This window comes from Hemibagrus wyckioides, linkage group LG08 (assembly GCF_019097595.1).
Source record: "Hemibagrus wyckioides isolate EC202008001 linkage group LG08, SWU_Hwy_1.0, whole genome shotgun sequence".
Taxonomy (NCBI): Eukaryota; Metazoa; Chordata; class Actinopteri; order Siluriformes; family Bagridae; genus Hemibagrus; species Hemibagrus wyckioides.
The window spans coordinates 15916956-15929835 of record NC_080717.1 but is presented as its reverse complement, the minus strand read 5'-3'; the positions used below and the strand labels follow the sequence as shown (position 1 = coordinate 15929835).

Sequence of the window (12880 nt, the reverse complement as noted above, 5' to 3'; positions counted from 1 at the left end):
TCAAACTCGCTCAAATCCTTACGCTTGTCCATTTTTCCTGCTTCTAACACATCAACTTTGAGGACAAAATGTTCACTTCCTGCCTAATATATCCACCCACTAACAGGTGCCATGATGAGATAATCAGTGTTATTCACTTCACTTGGCACTGCTCATAATGTTATGCCTGATCGGTGTATTATTATGTACAGGAAATATATAAACCTTAAAATCAAATAGTAAAATAAACAAGTTATTTCAGTCTATATTATGCGATATAACAGAACAGATGATTTATTAGTTATTATTAGAAAGTTTCTAATAGTTTATGTTTATAAACTATTATGTTAACAGCAATGTAACTTTTGTTCACAGGGACTTTTCCACAGAGTATTAAAAGCCTTTCAATTGATTCTGTTTACCTAAGAGTTTGCGTCACAGGGCAGACACTCTGTATACAGTAGACATAGACAACCTTATGCGTTCTGAAGTGATTGCTTTTTTAAAAATTTTTTTAACAAGCTTATGACAAGCAATATGCCTGTAAGCAGAAATTAGCTTTGAAGATAATGCATGTGAATTCAAATACAACTCAAATATTAATCTCTGGATTGATCAAGATAACAATGAAAATTTAATAACTAAGGTACAGCTAATTTATTTTATGGAGGCTCTGTTCAGAATGTGATAATGGCAATGTTAGCTTTGGGTATGTTTGCTTTTGGGCTGCTCTGACTACCTGTTTGTAGTTTCCTGACCTCCCTGACTGACCCTGTGTGTATTTTGTATGGAAAAGAACATGTACAGTAATTTAAACTCATGTAAATAAGTGAATTAAAATGTGATACACAGTAAAATCATCTTTTTCAGTGTTAATAGTTAATGTAATATTTGTATATAATAGCACATATTTTCATATACATTTAATTTTCTAAAATATTGTAATATACTATATATCCCACAGTAAACTAGATGGCAGCACTGATGCAGCAATTTGGGATCTCCCAGACTTGTTCATGTGTGACAAAGTTATGACAGACATCAGTGACTTAGAAAACATCCCAGTTACACCAGGTAAGTGCTTTATATAGGAAGATCAATTCTACTAGTTTACTTTTGATTTATTATCTACAATTAATTATAATCTGTACAATCACTAATGGTATTATATAGTACTATAAATATTATATTAGTAGTTATATAAATATAATGGCTTTGTGGTTAGCACATTTGCCTTGCACCACTGGGGTTGCAGTGTGCATGGTTCTTCCTATGCTTTAGAGCTTCCTCTCTCAGTCTAAATACATGTCTTGTAGACTGATTGAGATCTCTAATTTGTTTGCAGCTTGTGAATGTGTGTGATTGTACCCTACAATGGATGGGGTGTCCTGGGATAGAATCCAGGTCCCTGTGACTGTGTGTAGGGAAAAAGCTTCAGGAAATGAATGGATGTATGGATTGACAAAGCCATGGTTGATAGTTACAGTTGACAATTCCTTAGATGGTGTCCATAATTTTATTTCTTAAAAGGTAGCTGTAATGAGAATTAGTAATGAGAATGACTTTTTTTTTTCCAGAAATATTAAATCATTAGGTTTAATGATTATTGTGTACAACCATTTTTGCCAATAATTCAGGACAGTATTGTATCTAGCCTTCCTTAAGTATTAAGCACGACATCTTCAATCTATACTTCTTACCTCAAATGATTTGGAAATGCTTCTGTATTTCCTCTCCACCAGACAACTCAGCTGACATTGTGGTCATGATAGAGAATTTACTGCAGAACCAAACAGACTTGAGTCCTTCTGAGCTGGACACTGTGTTGCAGAAACTGTCTGATGTCACAAATGTCGGTATCATGACGACTCAGTTAGCGAACAGCATTATAAACGTGGTTTCAGACCTCTTTTATTCCACATCTTTTCTTTCTGAAGCCACAAATGAGTAAGTAAAGCAACTCTTGGTTTTGTATGTAATCTATAATGGTGCATGTGCAGTTAGATTGTATATAAACACATATGGGTGTCATAGTAACACCAAATACACCAAAACTCTTTCTGAGTGTTACATTTCCTGTTTTTCTCTGTGGTTCAGAATTCTTTCTATCACTGACCAAGTTGGAACTAGGGTGGATTTCTCTGGAGAATTTCACAACACCACAGTTCCTTCATTGGCACTGCAGCTCATCAATCTTGAGCCACAGCTTTTCCAAGGACTCACATTTGGAGTTTCCTCATTTCAGACAAACCTTCCTCCTGAGGTAAATCCTCAGATAACCCTTTGAATAATTACTCAAAACATATAGACAGAACAAGTGTCTTTATGCTGAATAGCAACATAAGAATAATAGAGAATGTGTACAATAATGAGCTTGTATTGAATAGCAGCATGTTCTGGGATAGATCTTGTCTCTTTTCTCTTGTAGATATTTCTTAAAGAGAACTTTAGTGAGCAGTGTAACAGTGGCACTGTGGCATCCATATCCTTACCTGATGCCCTGGAGACCTTTTTCCCCCAGAGCAGCAAAAGTCGTGTTCAGTTTCATTTCTATGGTACAGAACGTCTATTCCAGGTAAAAGACACATCCACAAACAGGTCTTGAAATATGTTATATTACATTCTTTAAAAAAATTCTAACTTTGTAAATTTGCATTGCTTGTTACTGGTACATCTGGTACAAGGTATATTCTATCACACAGATTCACACTTAAAGATGCCACACTTGTGGCATGTAAACCTTTAAAAAGGAAAGAAATACATGGATTCACCATTGAATATCCCATCTGTAGGACCAGCTGAGTAGCCTGGTGCTGAATTCCTACGTGGTTTCTGCCAGTGTAACCAATACAAGTGTGAGCGACCTGAGGGAACCAGTCATAATCACTCTCCTCCATCTTCGGCTCAAACAGGTCTGTAACAATATGGAGGCTTTAATTGCAAAAGTAATAGCTGTGGTAGTGATCATTTCCTGTAATATTTCTCCAGTGTTCTTAAATTCATAGTATTCAGATATCTATTATATCTATTTTATCAGATATTTCCTTTTTTAATAGGACCAGGACACTGTCCAGTGTGTCTACTGGAACTTAGAGAGGAACTGTAAGGTTCATTATAAAATTATTCATTCATTTATACTGATCTATATATGGGATCAGTGAGAACCTGCAGTTTATATGCTGATGTGTTTGTTTGTGTGACAGATGGAAGAGGTGGTTGGGATGATACTGGATGTCAGGTTAAATACAGCAATGCCACTCATACTTCATGCCTCTGTTTTCACCTCACACATTTTGGAGTGCTGCTGGTAAGCAGATTTCATGTATATTCTATTATAAACAGAATATATTGAATAAATGGATATTTGAATATCAAAACACTCGTCTTCTTTATCCTATTTCCCCAGGATATATCCAAAACACCAATAAACCCCAAAGATGATATGATTCTCACAGTCATCACATACTTGGGTTGTGGCTTGTCCTCCATCTTTCTAGGCATCACTGTGTTGACTTATATGGCCTTTGAGTGAGTGGTGATTTAACAGTGATAAATTGTTAGCACCCTGTAAAAGACTGCTAGCTCCACAATACTAAACCTGCCCTTTGCTCTTGTTTTGCAGAAAGCTGCGGCGAGATTACCCATCTAAGATCCTTATCAATCTTTCAGGGGCCTTGCTGGGTCTCAACATGCTCTTTCTGATTAACTCTTGGCTTGCTTCATTTAACAGCTATGGCCTCTGTATTGCAGTGGCTGCCATTCTTCACTATTTCTTTTTGGCCACGTTCACTTGGATGGGACTTGAGGCGATTAACATGTACCTGGCTTTTGTGAAAGTCTTTAACGTCTATGTTCCCTCCTACATTCTTAAATTCTGTGCTCTTGGATGGGGTGAGACTTTTTAAGAATATATGGTTTCCTTATCAAATTTATCAAATGAAAATCAATAGAATTTAGAGGAGGCTAGAGAATGTATTCAAAACGTTTCATATACAGCCTGCAAGTTTTATTGTTAGTGCGCTAAAATCTCTGATTCACATAATTGTTAAAGCAAATCCAAATGTAACTGATTACATACATAAACACAGTGTGATGTGCAATGAAATGCTTTTTTCAACTGTCTCTGTCACAAAATGTAGCCTAAGAATAAAATTTCAATATAAATATGAAAAAAGGGTACAGTAAGAAAGTGAAAAAATATATTAAAAAATATAAAAAATATGTGACAGGAAGCCACAATGCAGTTTGACTCTAGGGCTGAGCAGCATAACAGTGTTGTGTAGGCTGAATGGTTTGGTTACAAAATGACTGTATCTGAATGCTGCTAATATCGGAAACATTATTTCCAGGGTTACCTCTGATAATTGTCAGTGTTGTGCTTGCTGTGGATAAAACCTGCTACGGTAATACTCAATCCCTCCTATCAACTGAAGAGCTCTCATCTTTGTAAGTGTGTTCAAAACTACATATTTGACAACCCCTGCCTCAGACTTGCCTCTATAAGCACTTCTCTATGTCCTCTGGTTGTGTTTTACAGCTGCTGGTTGCAGAATAACGTAGCGTTCTATGTGACAGTGGTGGCATTTGTGGTGCTGATCCTGGTCTGCAACATCAGCGTGTTTGGTGTGGTGCTGGTGCAGATACGAGGCATGCAGCTTAGTAAAGAAGCAAGCCGCTGCAGCAGAATGCTGCATGAAATGCGTGTGGTGGCCAGTCTCACCTTTCTGCTGGGTCTCACCTGGATGCTGGCTTTCTTCACCTGGGGCCCGATGCAAGTCCCTTTCCTCTACATCTTCTCACTCCTCAATACTCTTCAAGGTAAGTCACAAAACGAGGCACTTGTGAGCTGCACAAGAAAAAGACCCAGACAATGCAGAACTTTGTGTTGAATTTGTCTCAGTTTCCAAAGTGAGAATCTTTGCTGTTTTATGGCCAAATAATTAACGAAGACAACTGTGTACCCATGAGACATTAACAGATATGCTTTTTTTTTTTTCAACAGATATGCTTTTATATAATAAAATTCTGTCATGTTTGCACCAGTCTTACCTTTGTGTTGGGATAGTGTTTTATTTAACTGCAAACCCACTTCATTTTTGTTACAGGCTTTTTTATATTTCTGTTCCACTGCCTGATGAAAGAGAATGTACGTAAGCAATGGAGAATTCACTTATGCTGTGGAAGATTGAAACTCCGTCGCTACTCAGGTTGGTATTTAAGCACAAGATCTTATTGTCATTTTTTCCCCCACATTTTGTATCATGTTGCATGCTAGTTAAGACGGAACATTTTTTGCCTTTTAACATCAGACTGGAGTGGTACAGTGACGCTGGGTGGTAGAGCAAAGAGTGTAAAACCATCTGAAACTACAAGTGAAAGGAAGATTTCCAGTAGCAGCCAGAAAAATGAAAATTAAAGGAAAGAGACGGCAGCATTCACAATCCAGTCTGGAAGCTCCACTGTACCCAATATGTCTGCTAAACTAAAATGAAGACAGTGAGCAATTGATTCTGTACAATTACATTACTTTTATTATGCAGTCTTTTTATTATGTTTTTTTTTTTTTTTTTTGTTTTTTTTTTTACGCAAGCTTCTATGTTTGAATACTCTATAAAAAAGGTTGTTAATGTCAAGAAACTATATACTGTTGATCATTTATTGTATTGTACACCTTCTGGTGGTTAAAGCAGTGTGTATACATCAAATAATTTGTTGAGTGTATATGCAGTAGATAAAACATACATGGCTTTATGTTTTTTTGTACACTACAACATACATTTGATGTAGTGGTGCAGCTGACTCTTCATGCTGCCTCAGTAACACAAACACAGACTCAAACACACAACTTAACGTTCTGTCTATGACTGGCACTGTTGAATGAGTACAAGTCACGTTCAGTGTTGGATTTATTGCTATTCTTGCCATGTTTGGCTGTGTTGTTAAAACAAATGTGGCCTATAGTAGAGTTCTGGACATAGGGCTATGAAAATAAAAAAATTAACAATTTTATATCTTTTGTTATTTTTTTTGCACCATTCTCAACCTTTTGTATTTCTAGGGCAGGATACTGAACACTTTAGAAGGCACTTATAGAGGCTTATACTAACTTAAGAATAACCAGTAGCAGCATGTTAAATGTACATTGCAAGCAAACAGTAGACATGTTCACTGAGCCTTCTAAAAAATAGAAAAGTAAGCATTTTTGCTTCATTGTGGCGGCAGGAACACAGGCAGCCAAAGCTATAAAAGTTTCACTCGACACTACTGATTGATCTTTTTACAACACTTTTTGATACTCTGCTATGCCACAATGTACAAGATTTGTTAGAGAACTCGCGTTTGGAAATGCACTACTTTTTTGGCTACAGCAAAATAGAGAATAGAGAAGCACTAGTGTTGAGATCAGTTCCCCTGGCACACATTTCTGTTTGTTCCATGGTGCTAGTATCTGGACAAAGGCCTTTAGCATCTTTAGAGGACCAGGAGGCACCAGACTGTCACTCTCTTCTGTCTGAAATATAATTTATACATTTAAGACAACATGTTTCCTTCAAGCGCCCTCTTCTGTTAGACTCTTTTAATGCAATCTTGGGTTTCTGCAACAACAGATGGAGGGAGATGCACGATACAAACAATGTAGGGCATGTTGGTGTCGCTCTGCCAACTATGGGATCACAAATGAATCAGGGTGTGGCACGTATCGCTGAAAATGCCCAGAGCATTTCAACAATGTGTCTTAAAAAATGTTTTAAACTGTGGGCTATCCTCTTTACAGTTTCTGTCAATCAACACTAAACACATGCTCTGCCCCACAAAGGTATAAGATCAAGCCCACTGTGGTGTACTGACTGCAGAAGTCAGTAAACACACAGGCAATAAATAAAGTACATGTGAAATCTGCCCCATCCTGGATCTATTGCCTATGATGCAAGCACTGAACAAAGACCATTGATTTTTAACGATAGACCTGAAAGATGCATATGTCCACATTGAAGTGGCTTTGGAATACAGATTGCTCAAGTTACAAGCACTCTGACTGACTCTCGTCCACAGTGCTTTACTTACACATTCTGTTAAAGACAGAATAGATATAACAAATCATCTAAATAAAGGATTGTGGATGAGAGTTAACCAAAGTGCTCAATTACTTGAGCTGTCTGTGTTTCACAGCCACTGGTTGGTTTTCATGAGAAAGAAAGAACAATCTTCATGTTTTCAGATTCAAACTGGAAATGTGCTCATTTAGAAGGTCAAAATAACAAATAAAATAAAAGATAAAATAATACTAAAAAGCATATAACATTGTTTGATGCCCTAATATATTCACTCTCATAACTTATCTATAGATTGGCCTGATCCTTGATCATCAGGAGATCTTCTTGAGCAGTGTGTGATTGTTCATAAAGATTTGTAAATTTATGGAAGCCTTTTATGGACTTAAAATTAAACTGGCCATCTGCTTGCTTGAATTAGCATGTAATTCTTCTTAAGATTTGTACTCCATGTGCCCAACATTCTATAAGTAGTCTATCTACTTGTAACATACTTTGGTGGAACAAAAATAAATAAAATAAATAATAATAAAAAATAAATAAATAAAAATAAATTAATAAATTAATTAAGTAATTAATTAATAAATTAATTAATAAATTATTAATAATAATAATAATAATAATAATTACTGTATAATATATAATAACTGTTAAGCCTTCTGGTAGTCCTGCACTCTCATTGCCATGGCCTGGGTTTGATTCCCCAGCTAACCCAGCCACTGAAGAGTTAACACCCAGTGCCAGTCCCAAGCCTGGATAAAATGGGAGGGTTGCGTCAGGAAGGGCATCCAGCATTAAAACTGTGCCAAATCAAAAAAATGGGAACCAAATGATCCGCTGTGGAGACCCTGAACAGGGATCAGCTGAAAGAACAACAACTATTATTATTGTTATAGTTATTGCAATCTCATTATTTATTATAATCACAAAATAACAAATTCTGTTCTTCACATAAACAGGATCATTTTCACTACATCTTCACTAATAATTTAACCTGTATGGTAATATTCAGGCAATAATTTAACCTGTATGGCACCATACAGGCGATGTAGTAAAGCCACAGGGTTTTATTCCTGAACTTTCCATTCACAGAACCTTCCTGCTTTTGAGTTATTGGGGTTTGTCTGGAACATATTCAGTGCTTTCTAAACTATTGAAATAGCCAGACAAATAGGCTAATAACTATAAGACTACGCTATTAAATATAATAACTTTGATAGGGGTGTTGTGGTTGTGATTTATATGCCCAAGAAATAAAGACAATACAATAAAAATAATCACAGATCCGCCTGGCTGTGATTCCTGGGTAATTTACTTTGAGAATAACTGATTTAGGCTACTGGGCTTCTATTTGTGGGTATGCACTGATCCTGGGGTCAGGATGAAGTAAGGAAGATTAGAAGTAAACAATAGAGACTTAACTGAAATGTGGATTTTTCAAATACAAACAGCAGTTTACTATTAGTCAAACCTGGAACCACAGCTTTTTTTGTTTTGGGTTTTTTTTTTTTTCTGAATGTCTCTCCAAAAGAGAGAAAAAACGCAAACACAAATCTGCTCTTGATTCCATTTTACTGGTGGAAAAAAAACTGAAAAAGTAAAATAAATTGATGAGAGCAAGGTGAGTTGTAGTCTTGCAGAAGTCACTGTGCTTTTCTAAGAAGCTGGTTTGCCCTTCTGTGTCAGTGTGGTTTGACCAGTTCAGGCACATTCTGCTCATGCTGGAAGAACTGCAAAAAGAACACACCTGTGTCGGGCATCATTAAATAAAGACGCTAAGACTTCGGTCGAACCCCTTGTCTCAAAGCTGAAGGAAAATACAAATCATTTCACCAAAGGATTCTTTCTCATTCCAGCTATTTCCAGATGTCTAGATGAAATCCAACTGCAGACTTTGAGCAGGCTCATTGTTTACCTTTTCAGATTGGACATACCAGACATCTACTGCAGGTAAGTAAGAAAGAATCGCAAGTAATGCAGGAACTTCATTCGTTACTTTTCATCCAAAATATTACTGAAAGTATGTTTTGGCATTAAATTATCTAATGTTTTAGCTGGGGCAATTCATAAAGGCTGATTTTATGCTGATTTTTTATTTATTGTTTTAATAAACAATGAAAGAGTTATATTTCTGTTAGAAGTACAGAGTTTTTGAATATTCAATATTCATAACATATTTATATATATTTTTGTAATCTACTACACATTCAATCTCCTGTGTGTGCTCATGTCATGAGCATGACAGTGTTTCGTATTTGAGGCATGCCATGCATTTCCTTCTTAATGGGATCATTTCACACTTATAACAATGTTAAGTTGATGTGCCTTTCTTATACACTTTTTTATGCTGAGTTTATTGTAGATTCTGAGAATACATGATAGCTCTACAGCATAAATGTTTATGATTGTGAAGGATTTTGAAATAGCATGACCCACATAGTATGTTCAAGGTTTCCAAGTTTTATCTAAAGGAGACTGAAAACTAAAATGTATTTCTTCATAGTGTACACTTTTAATGTCACATAGCAGCTGGGTAAACGAACACACAATGTAATCTCCAGAATCTCAGGAATGGAGCACCAACCAGGGAGTCCGGTGGCTGGGAAGGCAGAGGAGCAATCAGGAAGTCTTCTCCTCACCTACTTTCAGGGAGATATTAATAGCATGGTAGATGCACATTTCTCACGTGCCTTAGAAAATGTCACCAAACCAAAGGAAGACGTCACGAAGAACAAGAAACCCCGGAAAACATTCAAATCTGGTAACACATACCTTAATCTCTAAATATTATAATTTCTCATAAGCACAAGAGGATAGTTAATGCACATTCACATGCATAAAGAACTTTTATTTGGTTGTGTTGCAGAGCAGCCATGTACAAGTAACTGGGGCATGGAATCAGATTTGTGCTTTGAAAGCACAAACTCTTCAGGACGAATTGAACTTGGCAGACGAGAAGAGCTGCAGACAAACCACCGTCTGCCACTTAACACTCCTGAGGAGAGCTCCAGTGTTTGGCTCGGTGGTCCACGGCAGGGCATGAGTCTAGTGTTGCCTCCCATGGTGTATCCCTCTGCTGCGTCTGCTGAGGGTTTGGTGATGGCAGATCATCAGTACAATTCCCTATTAAACCTGCTGCACAGCGACCGACCAGATCTGGGCTCCGTTATGGTAACGTCCAAACAGGAGCTCATGCCAGGCTGGCCCCGGCATCCAGGATTTGGTGATCAGATGACTCCAGATCACAGCCTAGACTCTGGTATTGGAATTTATACCTAGGATTTGTACAACAAATATGCAAAATGCACATTATACCCACGTCAGAGTATCTAGCAGGGCTGATGCTTTGCAGTACTTATAGTGAATTCTACTGTCCTTGGAACTTGTAAATATTTTATATAGGAACTTAGTTATAGCTCTGGTTTTAGTATGATAATATGCTGTGATATTTATACTCAGCTTTATCATCTCAAAAAAATCTTTTTTTACATCCACTGTGATTGAATGTAGCTGAACTATAAACCCACTTGTTTCAATTTAATCAAATTACTATAATTCAATTTAAACAAATCTACTTTTATTTGTTTTGCATGTTTAACAATCAACATTGTTACAAAGCAGCTTGGACCTAATTTACAGAAATCCAGATGTAGACTCGGATTCCTTATGTGCAAGCCAGAGGTGACAGTGGAAAGGAATAATAATGCCAAAGATTAAATTTTGTTATTAACTATTTAAATCCATATAGGGGTTTTGTGCTGAACTGGACGATTTGTACTGAGCATCGAAATGGCTGCTTCCTGTCTATAATTTGTCGTGTCTGATTTTGCAGGTGTTCCAACGATGGAGAAGAAGGATTTATACTGGTATTAAGGAAGCACTTTTGCAGTTGTCAGACATCTTTACAAAGGAAACAAAAACCTGATACTAAGAACAAGGAAGTCTTATCTCTGTTTTACTTGTTTTAAGAGTTCAGAGCCTTGAATTGCTTCACGCAGAAGCCACTGCACCTGACTACATGCAGACAAACCTGTTCGAGAACAAGCTCATCACGTAGCCCAGCGCAGTGAGTTTTAAAAGAACATCCCTTAAGCTATATGGGGGTTGGTGGAGCAATTTGAAAAGACTTTCAGCTTACGAAAGCCAGATAATACCTAGCTATTTATTTCATTAGCTTTTCAATGACTTCTTCTTGTCCTAGAATGAAAGAGACCAAAATGAATATCCCATTAAATAATGATTATATGGGAAACTTATGTCTGTTATTTATATACAAAGAAATAAAAATATGAGGATGTGTGTGTATCGCTGCCTTCTTTGAATTTAATATGAACATTAATATGGACCTGATTGACAAAATGAAAGAAAAACTGTCCACAGAGAAAACCTGTTATTGTCATCTGACAGGATTTATTTGATATATGTGATGTGCCTGAACTTATTTCTTGCTTCTTTGTTAACCTTGGTTAAAAAAAAGAACTGTAAAAATTATATATAACTTTAGTTGGAGCTGTATAATGTGTAAAATAGTAGAAGCTGGAATAAATATGGTTGAGGGAATAAAGTGTATAGAGTATATGACTTCTGTTAAAAATGTGTAGAAGGTTTGCTGATATCTTTTTTTTCTGTGTGATCCACTGTAAACAAGGCAAATAAACACAAAAAATACAGTGTACCGTGAATTCTGACCACTGTTTTTATCCCTGTAAGATTTAAAAAAAAAAAGATATATGCATACAAAGTGGTGAAAACTGCACACAATACTCTGACAGAGTGCAAGTCCTGCTACTGTAGTAATTATTCACTTAAATTAAAGATCAAGAGTACATAGGTCATCTGGTGAAAACTATTTGAATAGATAGATTTTTACAAATGATTTTTTTGTTTTTACATGCCACAAGTCGACTGAACTCATTAGAAAATGTTGTATATCTAAAGAATAGGATTTCAGATTAACTTGCTGGACTTTCTGTAGCTTTCTAGGTTCATTAGTTAGCTCATGTGTCTAGATAAGATGCTCCTCACATGCTGTCCTGTACATTACCTCCAGGCTGCAACCGCACTTACTGCATAACGATTAGCCAGAATATTAAAACCACTGACAGCTGAAGTGAAAAGCAGTAGTAGCAATTTTAGTACAAATTCGAATGAGATTTTAATCAGTAATAGTAAAGTCTCAAAGCAGCTTTACAGAACATAAGAAACATAGTACAAAAGGTTCAAGATTGATGTTAGACAAAAAGTTTGAAGATTAATATTAGACTTATATTTAAATATATTTGTATCAATCCTTAATAAGCAAGGAAACCGCAACTGTGGCAAAGAAAAAGTCCCTTAGATGGTAAGAGGAAGAAATCTTGAGAGGAACCAGACTCAAAAGGGAACCTCATCCTCATTCGGGTGACACGGAGAGTGTGATTATAAATTATTATAAACAATGGAAAGTGTGATTAGAAGTTATTTTAAACACAGGAAAGGGTGATTATGAGTTATTATAAACAACAGAGAGTGTGATTATAAGTTATTATACACACCGGAAAATATGATTATAAATTATTATAAACACCGGAAAGTGTGATTATAAATTATTAGAAACACTGGAAAGCGTGATTATGAATAATGTCCTTTCTACAGTCATATACAGTCAGTTGTAAGCAGGAGCTCCTGAGCAACTCATAAATTTCCACAACATCTGAGTTCATAATAGATTCAACACCAACTCATCCAGGCTGAAGCCTTCATATGCTCAGTGATAGAGATGCAGCATATGTAGAATGTTATTTTGTGTATTGATCAGTCCTCAAAGTCCACATGGAGTTTGGATCTTCTCTTCAAACGTCTGAAATGTA

General features: G+C 36.3%; 2 protein-coding genes across 2 annotated transcripts in view; both read left to right on the top strand.

The window, feature by feature from the left end:
- adgrg4a (adhesion G protein-coupled receptor G4a) overlaps window positions 1-5954 on the top strand; it is a 17344-nt gene extending 11390 nt beyond the window's left edge. The window contains exons 13-25 of the mRNA XM_058396511.1: window positions 944-1053; window positions 1722-1926; window positions 2077-2242; window positions 2408-2554; window positions 2772-2891; window positions 3036-3081; window positions 3183-3286; window positions 3386-3507; window positions 3602-3870; window positions 4329-4425; window positions 4517-4797; window positions 5085-5186; window positions 5289-5954. Coding sequence (XP_058252494.1) covers window positions 944-1053; window positions 1722-1926; window positions 2077-2242; window positions 2408-2554; window positions 2772-2891; window positions 3036-3081; window positions 3183-3286; window positions 3386-3507; window positions 3602-3870; window positions 4329-4425; window positions 4517-4797; window positions 5085-5186; window positions 5289-5395 — 1876 coding nt within the window. The 3' untranslated portion in view covers window positions 5396-5954. The remainder of the gene's footprint in view (window positions 1-943; window positions 1054-1721; window positions 1927-2076; window positions 2243-2407; window positions 2555-2771; window positions 2892-3035; window positions 3082-3182; window positions 3287-3385; window positions 3508-3601; window positions 3871-4328; window positions 4426-4516; window positions 4798-5084; window positions 5187-5288) is intronic.
- A 2773-nt stretch (window positions 5955-8727) lies between these two features.
- Window positions 8728-11704, top strand: vgll1 (vestigial like family member 1). Its single transcript, XM_058396325.1, has 4 exons — window positions 8728-8981; window positions 9593-9792; window positions 9898-10290; window positions 10864-11704. The coding sequence occupies exons 2-4, from the start codon at window positions 9603-9605 to the stop codon at window positions 10902-10904; spliced, it is 624 nt and encodes a 207-aa protein (XP_058252308.1). The 5' UTR covers window positions 8728-8981; window positions 9593-9602; the 3' UTR covers window positions 10905-11704.
- Window positions 11705-12880: the final 1176 nt, after the last annotated feature.